Source organism: Lonchura striata, chromosome 1 (assembly GCF_050655825.1).
Source record: "Lonchura striata isolate lonStrDom1 chromosome 1, ASM5065582v1, whole genome shotgun sequence".
Classification (NCBI taxonomy): Eukaryota; Metazoa; Chordata; class Aves; order Passeriformes; family Estrildidae; genus Lonchura; species Lonchura striata.
This window is the reverse complement of record NC_140703.1, coordinates 110,392,819-110,416,207: the sequence shown is the minus strand read 5'-3', so window position 1 is coordinate 110,416,207 and position 23,389 is coordinate 110,392,819. Positions and strand designations below refer to the sequence as shown.

General features: G+C 36.1%; 1 protein-coding gene across 9 annotated transcripts in view; it reads left to right on the top strand.

The window, feature by feature from the left end:
• Nucleotides 1-23,389, top strand: part of LOC110483277 (uncharacterized) — a 37,986-nt gene that overhangs the window by 3,429 nt on the left and 11,168 nt on the right. Inside the window, exons 3-9 of one of the 9 annotated variants that reach the window (XM_085585801.1) lie at nt 932-1,167; nt 2,155-3,343; nt 5,729-5,821; nt 8,389-8,451; nt 9,967-10,125; nt 11,564-11,713; nt 17,075-17,233. In XM_085585801.1, the coding sequence (XP_085441927.1) occupies nt 5,746-5,821; nt 8,389-8,451; nt 9,967-10,125; nt 11,564-11,713; nt 17,075-17,233 (607 nt within the window). In that variant the 5' untranslated portion in view covers nt 932-1,167; nt 2,155-3,343; nt 5,729-5,745. Of the gene's footprint in view, nt 1-931; nt 1,168-2,154; nt 3,344-5,728; nt 5,822-8,388; nt 8,452-9,966; nt 10,126-11,563; nt 11,714-13,586; nt 13,727-17,074; nt 17,234-18,174; nt 18,335-23,389 lie in introns of those variants that run through there. The other 8 variants (XM_085585814.1, XM_085585806.1, XM_085585825.1 and 5 more) reach the window with 8 other exon arrangements.

The following is a 23,389-nucleotide window of genomic DNA, read 5'->3' as shown; positions in this document are numbered from 1 at the left end:
ACATGTGTATTTTCAGGACTTTTTAAATTGCAATGTAGTTATTACTCATCAATATCCAATTGGTTGTTGCTTATTAAATAATTTCCTGAGGGTTTCTTGCAACCCTTGTTCACAAGCAACATTGAAGATGTTGAATTTTTAGAAAGAATTATTCCAGGCAAGATAAAAAAGACTATAGATTTCATGGGCTGCAGAACACCCTGAGGTCAAATTACATGATGAATTTTTCAAGCCTAACTTCACAGCAGATGAAATATACATTAATAGTTTATTTTGAACAAAGCTTGACACTTTTTCTTGGATTGAACCAATAATATTAAATTACCTGTTGCATTAAATTAATCTGGATGTAACCTGGGGCATTTTCCTTTTGCATTTTCTTTTTACATATACTTCTATATGCCCACACCCAGTTTGAAATAACACAGGTACAGTTCTGTGTTTAAACCAGTAAATTTGAAATGCCTCCCTGCGTGTGCCTAGGCCAGCACTGTTAATCCCTGTCAGCAATAATCCCCTAATTCCCACATCACTGTAACAGTGGCCACTTAGGTAAAGCTTTTGAAGAAGTCATCTTGCAGAGATTTTCATGCAGCACCATTTCTGTATAATTTCCCCTTCTCTCCATTATTTTAGTATATGCAGCTTGTTTCAGAAGTGTCTCTGTAGCTTGCCCTAGCTGTGATAGTGGGCAGGTACATGACCAGGGAGGCTTCTAGATGATCAGATCTTTATTTCCTCAAAGCTTTTGCTGTCAAGGAACTGTAGAAGCATGAGAAAAAGAATTCTTTGGTAGCAAAAGGCTTTCTGGGTCATTGTAAAGGACAGGCAAAACTGAGAGTAAAGGTGGATCAACAAGCAAAGGTAGAGAAACTCAAAAATGAAGAAGGGAAGGAAAAAGCTCTTCTCCCTCATTTGTTCTTCACACCAGTGCATGCCCATGTGCACCTCACATTTCTGCAGTTAGATGGAATTGGATGATACAGCCCTTGGGAATGAGTCTGAGCTGCAGTAACACCTGTAATAAATGGTTCAGAAGCTCATGCTAATAATGAGTTTACTGAGAAGGGCACAGACCTTGTGAGAAACCAAAAGATTCTTCAGCGGAACCTGACCTGGAAGAGATAAATGCAAACATCACCAAGGAAGGAAATGTATCTCAAGCAGGTGTGTGTTAATGCATGCTTCATTCTACTTTTGCTCTTTATTTACAGGTCACAAAATTTCCCCCCTCCCTTTTTTTTTCCCCCACACCTTGAAAGAGGGAGTGGGAAGTATATCTGTAGGGGACAGTAGGAATATGAGGTAGATGGAAATTAAGATATGTATCAATTTTAGAGTTAACATGGCTCAACAATCATAAATAAAACAATCACCCAAACTGATACAAATCATTCCTTAGTGCTGGATTTGGGCAGGAGAAATGGCTACAACTAGCAACAAATCTTGACTGAATACTAATGAAGAAAATGTACAAGAACTGATATTTAGTTTTCAAACAAATTATTCAGAACCTTTCAAACTTTCATTAATCCAGCATCAATATTCCCATATGACTTTCATAAAGACAAGTGTAAAATAAATATAAAACACTCCATCCTTTGCATTTGTGGTTCAGGAGTTAAGAGTCCAAAATTTTATTCATGTGTAGTGGCTTCATGTTGGAATTTATGGGACCAGTGATAGCTACTTGCTGACTTTAAGTTGGCTTGCTGAACTAGTTGAAGAAATGTTTTCTTCTCCAGGAAGTAAGTTTAGGTTTGAAATTTGTGTTTTTTTATTCTTTTGCTGTCTACCACTGGCATAACCTTGATTAAAATGTCCAAGCAGGAATTTTTTTAAGCAGTGGGCCTTTTTTTTAGGTCTTTTCATGTAGTCATGAACAATATGTATTCCAGCAACACTTGTAACATGTTTCATAATGGTTCTTGCCTCATTTCTGTATTTTTTGGCCCAAGAATACTGGTAGTCCCCTGCATCTTCTATAACTGCAGGCTTTGGAAAGCAATTAATTTATCCTCATGGGAGCTGGTGTGAAGAAGTATGAATATGCATACTTTTAAGAATCTCCTTCCAATGCTTGTGTATTAAATTTTGTTTCCTACAAAACTCTCAAACTTAACAGCTATCTTATTGTTTATTTGCCTTGATTAGAGTATCCTAGGCAACTTAACCACATTTAATCAAAGAGACTGATCCTGTTCACAAGGGGAAGATACTGGTGAATGAAGACACCTTTTCTGAACTCAGTGCCCTGGAGAGAATTGAAGCCCCCAACACAAGAAGGCAGACTGAAAGAAAGAAGTATCAATTGTAAAAATGGAAGTGAAAAGAGGTGCATATGAAACCACAAGAAGAAAGTATACTCATAAGTTCAGATTTTGTAAGGCATTAAACATTCAACAGAGATCTTGAAAGCTCTCCAGGTGTTTTGTCACAAGATTTCTTCTATTCCTCCTGCTTACCAGTAGGTCAGAACATGGCACAGTATCTTTTGCATCAATTGCAAGGGGAGGATGAGAAAGATTAGTACACATTTGTGTTGATGTATGGAGCAAGCAATGTACAGTGCTGGTTTTGCTTGTGTGATGCCAAATGTCCTAAGCATGACTGTTCTTGTTGCTCAATAAAGTTTCTGAAAATATCATTACTTGTCTAACAAAATTTATGCCACTCCTATTTTCCTGGGATTTATTTGACTTCTATATGAGTTTAAAATCAACTGTTAACATAATTTATTTACCAAATAGCTCAAATAAAAATAATTTAAAAAATAATCTTGGTGCTTTGGCATTTGCTACTCTGTACAAAATGCTACCTTTTATGTTTTATTAAGATACAGTATCTCAGAAGGATCTTGTAAATATTCAAGGTCTGTACATTGCCTCCCCATCTTATTTCTCTCCCACTCTCATATAATTTAAAAAGAAAGGGGGCAATATGTAAAACATACCTTTAAACATAGGTGATTAGAGTACTTGGCTGCCTGCCATGACAAAGCACATGGGATTTCAGCTGGTATTTCCCAGCTGCCCAATGATTGCCTTTAAAAGCACTTCATGAACCAGAAGTGCACAAGACTGATGGGGCTGCCAGGAATCAGAGTTGTGATAGCAACTATTCATAAGAAATGAGGTGGGAGACCATCTCTTACTGAAGTGTCCCACAAAACCTCTGTTGCTACGCATGGAAATGTCTTGTGGCTTCCTGAATTGCTGTTGGTGAAACATCTGCTGGTGTACCTGCCAGGGAGCACAGACTTGGGAGAAATACTTAAGTTTTGCACCAGGATAAAGGTGGAGGCTGCTGTTGGAAGTGTGTTTTCATCACCAAAACAGTCTGAGTAGGTATTTTCATTGTATCCTCTTGTTTCCCTCCTGTCCAGAGTCAAAGTCTTACTCTGCTGGACCTGTCTTGTGCCAGCCATTCCACCTGGCAGGTGGCCGCAATCTGGATGATGGCACCAAAGTGGAAGCAAAAAAACCAAGAGCAATCTGAGTTTTGAAGTTTTGAGATTTGATTCTTGCCTATTTGTCTGTGTTGGATTCAGTGCATCTGTGTGATGGCTGGGTTATCTCAGTATGCAGTTATGAAAATTGTGCCTTTTGCATGCAAAGTTATATTGGATTTCTCAGCCAGCTTAGATTGCATCATGTCTCTTCTGAAACTTGATTTGCTCTACAGACTGAGAAATATTGTTTCATTACAGGCATTTGTTTAGGTTCCTCTGTAGTGCCTAGTAATTCTCATTCTCTTTCTAAATTAACTGCTTCCCAGATTTCTTATTTTTGGTTATACTCCTAGGAAACCTGAAATGATAAAAGGCTGTCAGTTGTAAAAGAATGTGGAAAAATTCCTCTCATCTATTAAGCTCCTTGACTTACAAAGCAATGCCTGAGAATTTAAAGACTGATATAAAACCCAGCAGATTATAGGATGAAAAGCATGACCTTGTTTGAATTTTGCATGGATAAAAGAGAATGTGCTCAAATTGAATTAGGGCAGCTTGGCATCATACTCGCACAAAAGTACTGCTGTCTTAGGAAAGCAGTTGGAAAGTGTAAAGCAAGGATACAAGGAAGCCATACCAATATAGGATAAATGTCATTTGCTGATAACAGTCCTTTCTGTTAAGGTGTGTTTGCTGTCAGGGACAGCTCTGCATGTGTTTGACATGATTGTATTATCAAAATTAGGATGGAGACATAAATGCTGTTAGTAGAACACTGTGAGCATGAATTTGACCTCTGTCTTTCTTCCCTTCCAGCTTTCTTGGAAAGACATAATATTGACACATAGTCCCACGTGCCAAGAATTGTAAAATCTAACAATCAGGATTTCAGATACTTACTAGTTATAGTTAAGCACTGGTGTGGTGTTTTTTCTTTTTAACTATATAGTTATATTTAAGAAAATTAATTGATCTTTATTAGAATATAATTTTTTTGTAATATTTAAAACATTGCAATATATTTCAAAGTCTGTGTAAATCACAATCAGAACCTTCACTGGGAACAACCATATTATTTTGTAATTTTTATATAGAATTGAAGTTATGGATTGTGCTTGTGGCAATTATGGATGATGAGAGTGACAAGCTCTATGACCAAATTTCTGATTAAGGTGACAACATTAAGATGGAGTCTAATGCACAAAACTCTGCAGACCTTCAGAAGTAAACTAAATCCTTTTAATTGTTGTGAAAGGGTGGGAGTTTAAGGAAGAGGATGTTGTTTTGTTGTGGGGTTTTGCTAAATCAGTTGCTACTGTTTTGCAAAGATTTCTGTTGGAACAAGGGTTTTATTTTCCAGTGGGAACTTTACAGCTTTACAAGATGTGATAGTTTAAAAAAAATGAAATTAAATTAATTCATTTTAACCTATTGTCAGGAGTCACTTTTGGCTAATTGTCATCCTAGATGACAAAATTCTCATCTGTTCATATAACATGCTCAGAAAAAGGTACTGGTTGTTCAAAAAGAACTGGTTGTTCAGAATTGTAACAGTTCATTGTTTGCAATGGTCAAACATGCAAGTCCAATGACATATAGGAATTTCTGAAAGGTGATTCTAGCATTGTCTCTGTTGTAACCTAATGTTTGCATTTAGGTTTACAAAACTCTGACTGCTTGGTGGGTTTATGCATTCTGTCTTTATATGCAGAATAACAATTTAATACAGTTTGTGAAAATTTATCAGAAACTACATTTGATAGAAATGCATATTTGTAAATCATTTTAAGAGAAGATATTTAACAGTAAAAGAAAATCCCACCCTAAACAACCAAATAAGCCAAATATTAAAAATCTGTATTTGTATTTATCAAATAGCTGCATTATTCATTCATGTCTTTGGAGTAAAAGATGTGGGTGCTCAGTTAGATGTGCTGTTATTTTATAAGGGGGCTTATAGATACTGTGCTTTCTGAACTGCAGGGACTGCCCAAAAGTGCATCTTATTTTCTGAAGAGCACTTAATCTGTGCTGTAATTAAAGATGAGGATGTTTCTTCTTCTGGCTGGGGATTTCTTACTTAAACAATGCAGTTACTATTTTTGAACTGTAAAATCACAAGGATATTAATTATTGTTTACACTTATGTACTGAATTGCCTAAACTTAAACCTTTAATTAAAAAGGAAGCAATAAGTTCATTGTGAGTGAATGACCATCTTGTCTCCAATGAGGTGTTCAAACACTTGTATGGATTCTGTCTATGATTTTTTTTCAGGGAAAGGTAAACTATACATGTTCGGCAGTAACGACTGGGGCCAGTTAGGACTAGGATCAAAGAACACTGTCAACAAACCAACCTGTGTTAAAGGTTTGTGTGAATTTTCTTTTTTTTTTTTTTTTTTTTTTGTGTGTTTTTGAATGGAGACCCTTGTGAAAAGATAACTTCATAGGATGCAATTCCAAAATAACTGATTCTTTATTATTCTTCATCACATATGCACATTACTGTACAAGATCAGGAAGACAGCTCAAAAGGATCCCTTACTGCTTTTCTGTTCAGATTCTGATTCCTTTTGCATCTCAGGATTACTTCAGATACATAGAATCCTGTCATTTTTGAGGGCTCTGACTTCATGTAGTACTTGCCTATTCTGACAAACCACATCTTCATTTTTTACTGCAGACAATAATCAGATGCTTGGTCTCTGCATGGTCTGCATGTTAGAAGCCATAGTTCCAACAGCACTGTGTAACCTCTGTGCCACTATTTTCTTAGCAACTTTGTCAATTAAAAAAATCTATCAGAAACTTTTCACAAGTACTGCTGAATTTTTAACAAGTATAAGAAATGCCCTGGGGGACATAAATGTTAATACATTTTTATGAGGGCAGTAAAATAAATTCCTGTATTCTTTTATGTGTTGGAAGATGTTTTTATTGCACTGTGATCTTTTTGATCTTTCCTAGCTGTTTTTATCTTGTCAAACAAAGCTGAGTCAATACTTTTCCTTATCCCTTTACTTATGTCAAGTCAGATCTATCCCATTAACACATTTCCTTCCTCTATTAAATGTTTATCTTCACTCTTTCTGCCAGCAGATCGATCTGTTAGCTTATTGTTAAAAACAAATCATCCTGCTTGTTCAAGCTCTGTTCTTCCTGATTTAGTTTATTCTACTGTCCTTTATTTGCTCCTGCCTCCATCTCTCTTCAGATTCAGAATGCAGCTACTCTCAGGTACATAGCTTCTGTCAGCCATGTGAGAGATTGATTCCTACCTTGGCTTAAATAGATTTGGTTTCAAGTTTTGGGTTTTCTGTTGAACTGCAGTGGATAATAAAACATGAAGAGAAGATGACAGCAATTCAAACCAGACCTGGTATCCATTGAATAGAGTCACAAGGGGGGTGTCTTTTTTTTTTTCTCTTGGCAGTAGACAGCAGGAGGAATTCCTGGAGCTTTTCTCACTAGCCTTTGATCATCACTTGGCTTTGGGAATGGGATTGCAAGGACACTTTTCAGTTTCTGCTTGGAGCCAAATGCTTGCATGTTTTCTGAAAAAAATATTTTTTGGGACTCGGTTAGAGATTAATGACATTGGTTATGAAAAATCACCAGCAACATTGTAAATACAGCATGTCTCATAATTTAGGCTAGTTTAGGTTACTTAGGTTAGCCTAAGTGGGAGGAAGTTTAGGGAGCACAGGCTTCTGAAGAACTGATTAAGATAATCTCTGAAGTTGAAGAGTGTTTGGATATAAAGATTGTAGGAAAAAATCACCATTGGAAGTATTGTGGTTCCAGCCTGATGACAGATGTAGGTTTTGGATAGAAGAGTCAGGAACCTGAATTTGGATAAATTAAGTTTGTGTTTGTGTGACAGACCAGGGGCAGTTCATGCTTAAGTTGATAGATTTGTTTGGTGACTTGGTAGAAGGCATCTTAATCTGGATGTTAAAGAGCTGATGAAAGTTGATCTGTAAGGGCTGAAAAAGGGTTTGTGAAAGGGATGATTATTGTTAGCTTTGTTACAGACTAGTGCAATGGAAAAGCAATTAAAGATTTATGATGTAAAAATAATCCTGGTTTAGAGCATTGTGTAGGGTACATGGACATGACTGAGAGAAGATAATTTGTTGACAATGAACAGTAACTGGAGCAAGGATGGAAAAGTCAGGGAGACATTTTCCCTCTCTATTTCTGAAATGGAGTGCAATTGTCAAAGGAGAAGAGGAGCTTCTGTATTCTCTCTTTCCCACCAAAATAACTCCTGACTCTGCTCACATACATTCCTAGTCTTTCAAGGTGACCAGACTGCAGAGGAGTTCATGCCATGGCACTCTCATTGGTGGTAACTCAGCTGAAGTTGAGACAGGATTTCACATGCAAAAAATGTAGGCACTAGTTCAGATAGGACTGCCCTTGGCAATTGAGATCAGTGACCAGGAGGTGATCAGAACAGAGCAGAAAAGGGATGTGAGCACAACAAAGGGAGGTAGGGATGGTAAGACAAAGGAATGGGATGGTTTCAAAGATTTACAATAATGGAAAAAGTCTAAGAGGGAAGTAACAATAGCACTGTTAATGAAGACTGAACACAGCTTAAATCATTAATTCTATTCTGAAACTTTACGTATTATTGAGGCCTATCCTGTAAATGGCAAATTCTAGGGACTGGGGCCTGGGATGAAGTAACCATCATAATGTTAACTTGAGTGTTTTAAGTTTTTAAGGTTTGACCTATATTCTTATCTTGGGGGAATACTGATTTGATAAGTCATGTGCTAGATTCAAATGGGCAACAAATTTTGTAATAATTTGTTCATAGAAATATGAAAAGAAGAAATCAGAGCTCCCTCTAGAGCATAGAACATTTTTTTGAACAAGCTATCAGCTTGTTTATAACTTTCTCTCCTCTTTGGTTTTAATTCTTAGCTTTAAAACCAGAAAAACCAAAACTTGCTGTTTGTGGAAGAAACCACACTTTAGTTTACACAGGTATGTAACCTCTATTTCATACATATTCAAGATGCATTTCTTCATTCGCTTTCATACAAAATTACATTAAGAAACCCAGAAGTGTTGAAGAAGGAGAAAAAATGAAAATGGGTCTTCTAAAACTTAGGGGCTTGACATCCAGTTCTTAAAATTCAGAATTTTTTAGAATTTTAACACTTATTCTGAGCAAATGCATTTATAAACTAATGTTAGTAGATTCCTGGTAATAGACATATGGAAAAATTTCTTGCTGGCATTTGAGATGTGATTAACAATTACAAATATTTTCTTTAAGCCTTGTAAAGATATATTGTTATTTTTATATACATCTGTACTCAAATCTACCTATAATAAATAACCTTTATTAATGTGAAGCTATATATTTGAATCAATATAACAGAACTGAATGTTTTCAACTCTTCAAATTTTCCTGCATTTTTGGTTACACAACTTATTCTTCTATTTCAACGACAAGCTGCTTTATTAAGCTATAAATAAATAAACTGTAAATTTGAACTTTAAAATAAATTTGTAGAGACACAGTATACAGAGAATTTATGAATGTTCATGTCATGCTTCTATAATTTATGTAATATAATATTATATCTCTGTGGTTGCAATCCTTTAGCTTTCAGTAATGTTGTAAAGAGGATTGTTTGATTATTAGGAGGTTTATATACATGGAGACCCTGAACACTGTAAATGAGATTGTTAGAATAAAATAGAATATATTAATAAAAATCAAGTATGCAAGATGGCACAGGGTAAATATTAGTCACCTTTGGTGTACACACTGGCTAGGTAATTTGTGGCAATTATATGTCAGTTTATTTATCACATTTCTGTCTGGGTTTCTGTTAATAATAGGATGTATCTGTTTTTTCATAGATGAACACTTCATATGTGAAACATAGTAAAATTAAAAGTATAAATCTTAAAGTTCTCTAAAGTTGAAGATATCTGTCATCAGTGTTAAATTCAAGATTCCAAAAAAATCCTGGTTAATTAAACTGGAAGTTATTTAAATATTAAAATAAGTAAAATATTTCTAATAAAAAACTAAGTAGAAATATATTTCATTCACAGTACTCAAAACTATCAAGTTATGAATTTCTTTAATTTACATACTAATAGAGCTTCAGTTTTTCTTGCGTGTGACATCATGCACCCTTTTTATCTTACTTTATCTCAAAATATACATTATTTGTGGAAGGAGCTGCTTCTGGTTGCCAGGGCTACTGTAGCCATTTTCTCAGAGCTCTTGCAGAACTTACAATCACATTTATTTTTACATCAGTCTCAAGAATAGTTGGAAGTGCAATAAGGTTTTTAGGAAGTTCTGCTTTAATGTGTGCAGGAAAACATTGCTAGCTACAACAGAAACTGCTAATTTCAGCTGGAGGGTGTTTCAGGGCAACAGACCCTAATGTTTTTGTGATGTTTTCTCCATTGGAAAGTAAATTACTTGCTCTGGTTTCTTCTTTCTGTGTCTTACCTGTGCTTTTCTGTATGCAGAAAAAGGAAATGTCTATGCTGCTGGAGGTAACAGTGAAGGCCAGTTGGGATTAGGTGACACAGAGGAAAGGACCACATTTCATTTAATCAGATTTTTCACCAACCAGCACAAGATCAAGCAACTATCAGCTGGATCATACACCTCAGCAGCAGTAACTGGTGAGAACAAATGCTAATAGAATCTGTTTATGTGTGTCCAGGAAGACATTTAATCCAGCATTCTGTCTGCATAAGTGGGTGCATTTTCTATCCTCACTGTCTTCTTTCCTCAGTAGCCACAGTCATTTTTTGACAGTCAATTGCCTATTTTAACATCTGGTAAGGGGTGTGTGTCTTAGAGGAGGAATAGTATGAATACCCTTCAAATTGAAAAAAATCTTCAGTTTATTTCCAGGGAAAGCAGCTACAAAGCATGAATCCTATGAAAACTAAGCATCTCTTAATTCCACTTCTTACTGCAGCCATTGCAGTCCATTGGTTCAAGCTGCACAGTTGTGTCATTTCTTACTAATTCTGGGAGAGCTGAGCCTCTCACCTGTTTCCCAGGTGGCAGAATTATACCAATTATACATCACAACATGCTGAAATCCACACAGTTATAATACTTCTAGTCACAAAGTGGATGGGTGGTCCTTTATTACTCTCTAATACAATTTTTCAAATCTTGCTGTAAAGCAGTTTTTTCTGTACCCATTTAGGGTAAGTTATTTGAGGCTGTCATTTCAGAACTTGAGAGAGATGTTGCTTGTTTGGTTTTGGGTTTCTTTTTTTATGCCAATTGCTGACATTCTCCTTAGTTTTTTAGATTTTTAGGACAATTTTGAATTATTTTAATTCCTAACACCACCTCAGTAGTACTGTAGGTGGTACTTTTTTATTCACAACTTAATTCCCACCAATAAGAAATATGCATAGAGAAGACTTTATCTCTTCTAGAAGAATCTACAGACTGTTCATGTTGTTCACTGCCTTTTGTTGTTGTTGTTGTTTTGGTTTTTTGGTTGTGGTTTTGGTTTTTTGGGGGGATATTTGTTTTGTTGTTTTGTTTTGTTTTCCAATTGCCATTGGTCTTTGTTTCAATAGAAGCTGGTCTTAATAAACCTGAACATCTACTGTTGTAGTTTAAGGAGAGCAAAATGAAGCTAGTGAATATAACCACCTGTGAGGATAAGGCAGGAATAGGTGGGATGTCTACCAAACTCAGAACAGAGAATAAGAAAGGGGTGACTTACACCTAGGAATGAGAAGATGCCTTAAATTCACTGTAATATTTACATACTGCCCTCTGGCAACTGAATTGTCTTAGTCAGTCTTCCTCTTTCTGAAGGAATGTTCTTTACACAGTATTTTTTCTGTTGGCATTTATGGCCTAACTTTGGTTGGTGTGTAAGTGTTCTGGGTCACTTTTGAAAAGCCTAAGAAAAACCCTCTTATTTCCAACTCCTTTTTGCATTGAGCTAAGTTATAATTTATATCCTTGAGATCATGACATTCAGTAGTCTCAAATACAGAGTTTCTAAAGTACTCTTCAATAAATAGATTAACTTGTTATTAGTTTTTGTTTTAAATCTATTAACTTACTGTGTCTTCATTTTAGAGGATGGGCAGCTCTTTGTGTGGGGTGATAATTCAGAAGGTCAGATTGGCCTGGCCAGTGAAGCCTCTGTCAGTGTCCCCTGCAAAGTGGATATTGGAAAACCTGTTTCCTTTGTATCCTGTGGATATTATCATTCTGCCTTGATAACAGGTAAGAGAAGGGAATAGAGCTTGGTGGAGACAAGACAGTGGTTTTCAAATAGTTGTTTGAAACTTGATACCCTATAGTTGTTAAAAACTGCCATGTGACAGAAAGCCTCCTATATAGTTCTGTATCACACAGAGGGAAAAAAACTTGCAGTTGATTTTCTGCATTTGCACATTGTTGTGAGAAAGTATATTAGAAAGAATGAAGTATCTTATTACAGTTTGTTTTCATAAAGGTTATTGCATATATTGTGGATTAAAACTATGGTTTCAAAAATCCAACTTTTTTGAGTTTTTGTTTTGATGAACAAATAATAAACTTTATCTTCTCTAGAAATACCGATATTAAACTGAGATGCTATGTTATAAGAAAAAATTAATCTTGTTAGAAGTAAAAGACTATTGTCCAAGCTTGATTGATCTTAAAATTTAAGTTTTGAAGTCAGTTAAACTGGCAGTACATGGTATGAGGAGAAGCAATGCTGCAGTGAGCTGTTGTCTGATCTGCAAACCAAACCACCTCCCTATTGCTTTCCACTTCTCTCTTCCCAACTCTCCACTGGTTTCCAAAGTGAAGATTCCACTCATCTTGTAATAATGCCAGTATGGATGAATTATCAGCCAGTATTGATGGCATTATGTATGAGCAGCTATGAATTCCTTTCAGCCATGTAGATTTACATTATTAAACTTCACTGTTTGGTCCCCTTAGAGTAATTAAAGATTTCAGAGGATCAATAGTTTTGATTGTAAAGCTTTTAATGGGTACCCATGAGCTATTCCATCAGATACCTTTCTCAGATTACTTGATGAATGTTACTTTTCCACATGCAATATCTTTATTGCTCTCTAAGAACATGCTGTTAACAGAGTTTGCTGCAGTGGACAGATATTAATGAGGTGTTAGGCTGGTAGTGTGCAATTTTATATTACAAATGCTTTATTACACTAAATGAATTTAGTGTCTGGGACCGATTAGGACTTCAGCATCTGTTAGAAAAATACAGTTTCCTGGACTCAGAATAAATGGGGGGGAAAAAAGATACTTGCTTCAAGGATGTAATAGTAATGTGTGCTTGTCAGCCTTTGAGCTAAGGGCTGAAGGTCCAGGAGTGCAGCAGGATGCCACAAAAGTTCTTATTAGTAGAAGAGTTGAGGACAAACATCTGAGAGTAAAGAGAGAACAGTGTGTGCCAAGTGCCCTAAGGAAGTGGAAACTTTTGATGGAAGGGGATAGTACAAAAAGGCTTAGGCTTGTACCTGGTTAAGAAAAATGGAGCTTCTTAAAATATTGATAGGAAGAATGAACTAGTTATTACCTGTGAAAATGAGGAGTTAGTGAACCTATTACTACTTAAACAGGCCTGAGTATGAGGTGGAAAATCTTAATTTTCAGCCTTAATATCTTCAAGTCCTGCATTAATTCAGTCTATGTCACTGAAGCTAGTGACACACACATAGCCTTCTTTGTGGTGAAAGGATATTTTTTTTTTTATTTCTTTCTTCTGGACCCTTGCCAACAGTTTTATTTGACTGATACTTCAGCTACCATAAAAATTTAGTACTGGGCATCCAAGTACTTTTGCAGAATGAATTTTCTGTTGCACTACTGTCAGTGTGTATCTACACAGTGTTTAAAAATTAACTTTATGCATTTTTTCTGAGTATACCATAGTCATAGGATGTGTTACTTACCAGTTATTAGAATACTATAGAATTACCACATTTTGATTTTTAGGCATCAAACAATACACTAATAGTGTAACATACTTGCAGGATTTAAGACTTGGTAAATGCTGTCAGACTGAACTGATGAGCATGGCACCATATGGCTCCCTTTCTTAATATGTTTATGTTTGACATAAGGTGTGTGCTGGCTGAAAAACCTGTTGGGAACACAGACATATCTGGGTTAAAACTAAAAGGGGCTCATGAGGACACTAGAAAACGTAGTGTGGACACAGAGTGCCCTCTCCAGGGCAGGATGTTCATTAATAAGAGAGTATTGCATAAAAAGGTATGGATTCCAGCTTATTTTTTTTATCTTTTAAAATGAAGTTCTTATTTTTTTGAAATTGCTGGGTTTTAGATTTTTTTTTTTTTAGTAGACTTTTAACTTTAGGGTGTTTAACTGCTATAAAGACAAGAGCAATGCCTCTTATAGTTCCAAAAACATGATGTCACCCTTCTTCCTTCTGCTTTCTAGGTGGCTTTCTTTGCAGACAATTTAACTGCTGAACATATGTCACCTGTATTCTGCCATGTACACATGGACTCCACTGATGCCAAAATGGTTGTAGAATAGAAGAACAGAATAAATCCTGAATATTTTAAATAATAACAAAAAAAAACCCACTTCTGAAATTTAGACTAGGCACATGCACAGGCAATGGCTAACTCGTTCCATATGCAAATTAGGAATTAGTCTGATTACTCAGTTCATATTTAAAAGATGGTTGTTTGCTCCCTTTCCTTCTTTGCATTTGTCAAAGAGTTCCATTTGTCAAAGAAGTTCTTAGTCTGTAGCTTCCAGCTCTCTTCAGGATTTTTTTCAGTGTGTTTTCTTTCCTCCCTTTTTGCAGGCTTTGGACATTGTGTGTATTAGGGTTATGTCTCAAGCAAATCAACAGAGAAATAAACTGCTGGGAGAGTGTAGCAACAATTTTGAGCACTTATAGAGACCTTTACTTTTCTTTCATCACACGCTCAGGAGGGGACAATTTTTCAGGAAGCATTAAGCTTGGCAAGCATGTACAGCTCATTTGTCCACTGCAGGAGATGAAGAGCAGGAAAAGCTGATGTATCTGACCACTGCTCTGGCTTCTACAGTAGACTTAGATTTTTGGAGACAGAAAGGAATTGAATGTATTAGGCCCCTTCTAGTGTTTCCCCTGCCTGAATTGTAACTGTAATCAAGGTCAGGATAGATTTTTTATTGAGAAGATGTCTTTTCATAAAGACTTCTGGAGGTTCCTTGAATTCTTTTTTGTTTTTTTAATATATTTTGTCTTTATTTTTAAGGACTGGTTTAAGAGTCATTCATCCCACAAATACTTCCATGGTCTGAATTCTAGTGTTTGAAACACTTTTAACCAATTTGGTCCTAATAAATATTTATTTTCTTTTTATTTTTAATTTATTCAAGAAATCTTAGTTATCCAATTCTTTTGTCCACCCATTTTTGTCCCTCATTTGCCACCAGCCATGTGTCTTATCTATGCACTCAAATGCACATTTTCCTTTGAGGGACATTTTCCATTCACTTGTCCATTTTCTTGATATGCTTCTGTGATTTTAAGTTTAGTGATACAGAAAATCACATTAGGTAAAGTTCAACATGTGAGAGTGTGACTCATATGAGAGGAACAAATTAAATAACCAGGTTTTGTTGTGAACAGAATGTCCTTAAAATTCAGGTGTACTCCACACAGTACATCATGTCCTCAGCATGCAGATGTACTGCACACATACTGCACTCAAAATTTATCTGGGTTTTACTGGATTCTGTTCATGCTTGATTGCTATTTTTCATAGTTTTTAGACCACTATTTGCCTAAAAGGGATGTGTAATGTATTCAAAAATTGCTTTGGTAAATGGTTTTATCTTTGTTAGCTGGATTATTAAGTGGAAAAAATGTAATAAACTTGATGAGTTTGGGAAGCTTGGCCATTTGAATCTCTAATCCTCTTAATTAGATAGTGATTGGATTAATTTTTTCAGTGCAATAGTGTTTAAAAATAACTGCTGGTCTCTTCAAAGAGAACTGCATAAGTAGTTACCTCCCAAGTGATTTGGGTTTTTTTTAAACTTGTTTTTAGAAATATATGGCTGATCTGAGAGTACTGAAAAAATACTCACCTTCGAAAAGATACAGGATTCTTTTTGTTGCCTTTTTTTTTTCTACTTAGAATGCTTAAAATCTCTTCTTGTCAGCAGAATGTTTTGGTTACAGAAAACCCCACATTGCAGTTGATTTTTATCTTTTTAATTGGGCTACTGTTTTAGAACAGAAAGTTGATGCTGATGCAAATAACAGAAAACAGAAAAGTATCAGCCTGTTCAGAGTAATTCTGCACATAGATATAAGAAAAAAATCAGAATTAAAACAGAAATCAAACTGAACAGAGAAGACTAAACACGGTCCATAGGTCTGAAATGAAATGAAATGAAATACACTTTTTTGCAGCTGAGATAATTTGCTGGTTCTTAAGAAACACAGACAGATTGAAATGACTGCAAAAAATTCTTAGAAAAGAGGTGCAAAAGAATGTAAGAGAGCCTTGAGAAGATGAGGCTGAGGAGGGATCTCATCCCTGTCTGCAGGGAGGATCAGGGGATGGACCAGGTTCTGCTCTGTGGTCCCAGCAATGGGACAGGAGGAACGGGCAGGAACTGATGGCCAGGAAGTTCCACCTGAACACAAGGAAGAATTTCTTCACTGTGCAGTGACCAAGCACTGGGACAGACCCCAGAGAGGGTGTGGAGCCTCCCTCACTGGAGATACTCCAGAACCCTCTGGACACAATCCTGTGCTGTGTGCTCAGGGATGACCCTGCTTGAGCAGGTTGATTTTCCATCAAAATTCCACGCAAAATTATTTTCTGTTTCAGTTCAGATTCTTACAAGAAATTCTTCAGTTGATTTAAATACTGATTACAGAGAGAATTATCACCTCTCAGAAGCAGGAAGTATATGTTTTTGTTTTTCCTGTGGCTACATTCCTTGCAGGCTAAATATTGTGATTTGGAGGGGACTCAAATCTAGCACCTTTGTGTCCTATCAAAGCACAGTGAGGGTGAGGGGCTTGGAACACAGGCTCTGTGAGGAACAGCTGTGGGAGCTGGGGATGTTCAGTCTGGAGAAAAGGAGGCTCAGGAGTTATCACTCTCTACAGCTCCCTGAAAGGTGGCTGTGCTCAGGTGGGGTTGGGCTCTTTCTCCAGGCAGCACTGACTGAACCAGAGGACACAGTCTCAAGCTGCACCAAGGGAAACATAGGTTGGATATTAGGAAAAAAATGTTTACAGAAAGAGTGATAAAGTACTGGAATTGTCTGCCCACCATCCAGGATGGTGGAGTCACCATCCCTGCATGTGTTTAAAAAAAGACTGGATGTGGCACTCAGTGTCATAGTTTAGTTGAGTATTAGGGCATGGGTTGGACTTGATCTTTAAGGTCTCTTCCAGCCTAGTCATTCTGTGAATTCTGTGCTTTTCACAGCTGTTTAGGCATTACACAGATATGTTCAGCTATCCTGTAATGTTCATACACTTTTCTGTCTTTATAATTTGCAGCAGTCTTGACAGCCCATCCTTGCTCCTGTGTGTGTGTGCTAGAAACCATACTCTCTCCATTATTTTCACAGGAGATGGTGAGCTCTATACTTTTGGAGAACCTGTGAATGGGAAACTGGGATTATCCCCTGAACAGCTGAAGAACAATAGAGTCCCACAGCCTGTACTGGGAATTATGGAAAAGGTTAATAAGGTTGCTTGTGGTGGAGAACACACCGTGGTGCTGGCAGGTATGCAATTTAACTGGCTTTTCTTACAGGTCTTTAATTTAAACCCCAGTAACTCTAAAGAATTTACATCCCACTGAAATGCTGGATGCTGATCCTAACTGGAAAGCCATTATACACCAAGGAGATAGAAATCCACGTACCACCCAGCTAAGGCAGGCTGTGCTGCATTGCCCAGGTCCCTTGGCTACAGAATGAACTTGACCAGGTGATTTTAACAGAGGGGCTTCCAGGCAGCTCCTGGTTGACACCATTTGCCTGTTCTTGCTTTATCTGAAACTTCAGCAGCAAGTTCCCATGTGAATGTCCTTTTTATTAAGTATAAAATGCTGAATTTATCAGTATAATTGATGTATAGAGTGGTTTTGGATGTAAGAAGATCCTGTAAGAGCTCAAACTGAGGTAACCTTCCATGGATAGGATCTACACAGTGTGCTGGGATCCTTTTCAGTTCCACACAGCTTGGGACTCCCAGCCTCTGAAGGGACAGAAGGTTATTGATCCTGTCTTCTTTTTCTTTATATTCTTAGCTCAAATAAATAACATTTTAAGAAAACTTTACATAGGCTGAGTGCCTTTCTTACTGGAGTTGTAATAAGCCAGCACCACCTGGTGCAACACAGATGATTGATGTTTCTTTCCTCTAAGGAGCTTGAAATTGTTATTGCAGTGAAAAGGAAATTCTAGAGTGAAGCTTCCATTCTGTAGTAAATTTAAATGCTCTTGAATATTTAGGAAGGTATGTAGGAAGTCACTTTTCAAATAGCTTCACAATCTACTGCATGCCTGAATGGATTAAATATCTCTTACTGTGATACAGAATTTGCTTGTGCCTTTGAGCAGAATCTTTAGCATAAATATGAAACTAGTACAGATATATACATTTGACATATTGTGCAGGTTATGAAAATCAGCAAATACAAATGTTACATATTAATTTACAGGGTCACATATATAGTACTTGGAAAGTGCTGTGTTACTGAACTGTTACATAGTTGTCTGCCAGTGGTGACTTAGCTTTTCTAAGGCATATGTGCAAAGCAGTGCCAGCCATTTCTTTCCACAAATCCTATCCTGACCTGGAGTGGTGTAGAAGCAGGAAAGGTAAGTTTGACTTTGCTTGAAGATAGTTCAAAAAATTTCAGCTTTAGCTTGTAATGCATATAATATGTGTAAACCTGTATAGCCTGTGATTTTTCTTCTGCCAAAATGAAAAAGGTGTAAACCCAAGATATATATATATATATATATATATATATATATATATATATAACCAAAAAATCTTAAATCTGTATTCTGAAGGTTGTCTGTGGTTGTCTCTTGATGATCTTGTGGTGTGCATTCAAGGTTATGTAGCCAAACTTTCTATAATATAAACTGAAAATCTAATTGAGGGAGATTATGAGTGGTGTTGTACTGCAAGCTATTGGAAAGAGTAAAGGTGGAAGTGAAATGCTGGGAAAGATCATGTGTAGTGAGTCAAGCTGCAGGATTCTGGGTAGGTTAAAATCCCTTTGGGAAAACTAAAAAGAGGAAATAGCAGTAGCTAAGCCAGGAAGTAATGTAAACATTTGTCTCCATTTCAATGCCTTTTTCTCCTTTCTTCCACCAACATAAAGTCTTACCCTGGCAGTATTCTATGTCACAAAGTAAATTTCTTTATGTGAAATCAAATTATCATTATTAGTGCAAAAACGGCCATAAATTTGGGACCAACAAATGCATGAATCATAGCATTATATTATGAGTTATAAAGTGAAGTTTTGCAGAAAGAATTTGATTATCATCGTTGATTATTTTTTAAACCATAAATCTGAATTCAACCAATAGATATTTTGACTTAATGGTGTTTCATGTGATAAAAGATCATTATAACCAATGACTGTTATAGATATTTAGAAGAAAGATACAGACCTGGATGACAGTGAAATCCGTGTAAGAGCTAGAGCAAAAAGGGAAATATAAATGCCACAGAAATATGCAGTGAAGAAAATGCCGTAATAATTATGCATGTATGTAAGATTTACTTGCTTATGGAAAGAAATTTTTGGTAAAAGATAAGAAATTCAGTGCTAACTGAGCAGACAATTGATGATCAAAGAGTTGTGTGCCAGAGGACCTAGCCAGAGTCACAAAAAGAGGAAAACTGTATTCCTCAACAAAATACATTTCCTAAAGATTGATAGTTGTGATAACAGTGAAAAATGAGATAGATTTTTTTTTAAGGTGATTCAGCTATTATTAAATAGGTGACAAATCTGAACTTCTAAGACACTTTGAGTGAAACACTAGAGAATAGTGGCAATACTGTCTCAAAGGAAAGATACTTAGTCAGAAGTGCTAACATGGAGAAAATTTTCTGACTCAAAGTAGAATTTGAGGAAAAAGTTGTGAAAAGAGGTAGAAATGGATACTAAAAATCTTAAGTGACTGTGTCACGCATACATTAATGGCTTTGCACCAGAAACTTCCCTTGAAATTGGTCCTAAATTGCATCTTGAGGTGAAGTAGTGTAGCCAGAAACTGAGAATTCTGGTATCTTTAAAGAGGGACAGAAACATTTACACCTCTTTTAAGCTCATTTTCATGAATTAAGAAAGTAACACAATTTTGAAGAAACTCTGAATTTCAGGTGTCATTCTCCATGAAAATGGATGCTGCTTGCCTTTAGGAGCACAATATATATTGGTGTGGTTTTCATCCTTTCAGGGTCTTTCCAGATTTTAAGGATGTGACATTTCAGTCTCAGGAAACGAGAATTGAGTGTGTGACTGTTGAATATTCCCCTGCTTCATCTATCTCATTTAGCATAGCAAAAGAATAAGAGAAAATGTCATGGAAGAATTGTTGCACATCCTGGCTCATTTCTTGACATCATTTCTACTTAGAGTTGATCAAATTAGAAGAAGGCATAATTCAGTTACCTTACAGAGTATAAGGCAAGTTTCTTCCTGACTCTCATGTGTAATTAGTCTATTCCAAAGCACTTCATATGATTTCTTTTTTATGACTGTTATCTATTCTATTGGCAATTTTGTGTGGTGAGAACCACTGTTATCTGGGTTATTAAATCAAGGTAATACTTGGAATCTCTACAGAGTAAAAGGTTGAAAGTATATATTAAAATAATTATTTGGGTTTTTGTCCTCTGAAATTCTAAAATGAGAAACTCAATTCTTTTTCCCAGAGAACAAGAATTAAATTGTTGAGAGCAATAATTTAGGAAAAAGCCCAATTTTTAAAATATTTGTTTTAGAAATGTTGAGTGTGGTATTGGAAACCATCATCTTTACAAGCTCTGTTGTTACCTCTGCCTTTAATATTTGCAGTTGTTCTAGACAATAAAAATAATTGCATTTAAAAATTCTGTAGTGCAAAATCTCAAGAGCACAAAGCTTTTTATTTCATGGCAGTCAGTCAGCCAGTCCGAGGAGATCCTGTCCTCATCCCAGATTCATTCTCTCAGAGACTCAAAAAATTGCACTGACTACCCCCAGTGCTTGCAGGTACTTCCTGCTGCAAATGAAAGCTGTGTCATCACTTTCAAATTAAATATGGGAGAACAGCAATCCCAATTTGTGTGCTTTTTTTTCAATAACGTGTTTTAAAATGTAGAAAAATAATAAATACTAATTTAGAAATTGGAAAAGAAGAAACAGATTATTTGGAGTGGCCTTAATATCTTGCAGTTTTTTTCAGATGAGGACAGATCCTCTGAGAATAATTTTTTCTATAGAAGGATATATTACTTCCTTTCATTCTCTGAAAGGAAGGAAAGCAAAGATAGCTCTTCAAAGGAAAAAGTGAAGCAGAGCTTTGAGAATAGAATGTTTGACATAAGAACATTAGTGCATTAGTATGTAAAATGTTGGATTTTTCATCTTCTGTTTCAAAGTCTTTTAAAAAGAAAAGAAAGCCAAGGCACCCTTTTGAAAGAGGACAAAAAGGTTGTAAAACTCTACCTTTTCCTGTCCGAACTCACAATTCAGACTATATAAAGGATTATTAGATTTTTCAAACCATTCTTAAGTCTGTATACTATTTATACTGAAATCCACAAATCCAGTTAGTAATTCTGAATACTGAGCATTGTGTTGACAGTTGATTTTTTACAGTAACATTTTGCAGCATAAGCTCTTTAAAAAGAAAGCTATTGTGGGAGTGTATAGTTCATTGGCATAGTAGTTATGGTAGTAATAATAATGTTCAAGGAAATGAATTTATGTGGACAGGCCACCAGGATGATTAGAGGGATGCAACACCTTTCCTATGAGGAAAGGCTGAGAGAATTGGGATTGTTCTGCCTGGAAAAGAGAAGGTTCTGGGCTGATCTAATGGCAGTCTTCCAGTACTTGAGCAGAGCCTACAAGAAATAATGGAAAGGGACTATTTACAAGAGCCTGAAGTGACAGGACAAGTGGGAATGGCTTCCAACTAACACAGAGTAGGTTTAGATTGGATATTAGGAAGAAATTCTTTACTGTGAGAGTGTTGAGGCCCTGGCACAAGTTGCACAGAGAGTTGTGAATGTCCCATCCCTGGCTGTGTTCAAGGCTAGGCTGAATGGGAGCAACTTGGTCTAGTTGAAATTATCCCTGCCTTGGAACCAGATGATCTTTAAGGTCTCTTCCAACCCAAACCATTCTATGTTGCTATGATATAATCTTACCTGTTTGCTTCCTTTCTAGGTCTGTGAACTTTTTAACTTCGTCTGTGGTCTTAGATACATAGCAGGGAATGTATGGTTCTGAAAAACATTCTCTGAGTTCACACAGTTCTGTCAGCAAATGGCATCTTTTAAAAAAATCATATGAAAGCTATACAACTTTTTGCCTAGAACTGTTTTATTGATAGTGCAAATGGTCACAGATATTTCAAAGGATGCCTGCAAAGATGGAAATATCCCTCTTTTTCCAAAGAAGGAAATAGGATGTAAAGAAGCAGCTCTTCCAGCACTCAAATGCTGGAGGTCACTTGGAACAGCAAAGCCATTGTCTTCTGTGCAAACTCTGAAACCATTTCTCTTTATCCTTCAAGGGCCCTCTCAGGGGCTGCTGCTGTGTTCAGGATGAAATTCACCCCTGTGATTTTATCAAGTGTGTGAAGTTACTTTTCCATAAACTTCTCTTTCCACACATTTATAAAGACAGATGGGAGGAAATTCCTCATTTCTGCTAAAGGGGGTTATTAGTGAGGTGTGACCTCACTTCTGTACCAGAGTGGTGAATCATTTAAGAAAGGTGCAAGATATTTTTTCTTCCTCTACCCTGATAATTCACTAAGAAGCAAATTTAGGAAGAACAACATTTAGGTGCTGGTCTATAAAGGCAGCAGAAGAAATTATTCATCATATCAAGGCACTCTAACCTGGCTTGGGATTGGCCTTTTTCCTCATTTTCAGTGGAAACACAGGAAAGAAAAATTTGAGAATATCTCCCTCTCAACACAAATGCAGAAGACTTTGCATGTTTCATGCTAGGATTAAAGAAAAAAAATCTGTAGTTAATTCAAAGTAATTATATTAATCAGATACAGCCATGTAGTTAAGATATCTGCCAGTTTCCAAAGAATTGTTAAAATAAATGCAGTACTTCTAAACAGAATTTTTTGAATCAGCCATCCTCAGAAAGCAGTTTACTAAAATGAAGATGAGACTTTTGTTTGCTTAGAGAAAGCTCCTATCTTTCAGGTGTAGTTTTTTGATTCTTATGCAGGAAGTCTAAATATTACAGGAAAATTCTTACTACTTTTAGTTTATAAAGCTCCCAAGGTTTTATTTACTTGCACTAGAATTTCCAGCAGAGGGAGCTTTACCATTACATTTAGTAATTTGCTCAATACTTTTTGTCTACAATTTATAAAAAATGTGAGACCATTTTTTTTTTTTTTTTTTTTTTTTTTTTTTTTTTGTGGTATGAATTCATGACATTTTACTATGGAACAATTTATAAGGAACAGAAAGGAAAAGACTTTCCTAGAAAGAACAATTTCTATATGTTGTGTTACTATTTCATCACAGTTCCTTTGAAATTGGAAAGTTCTTTTAACTTAACATGGAATATTTTTTTGTCAATTCATAATATTTCTCTCTTTTTCATAACAATTTTTCAACTAGTTTAAGTAGAATTTCTCTCACTTTTCCTTTGTTGCCTACATGCA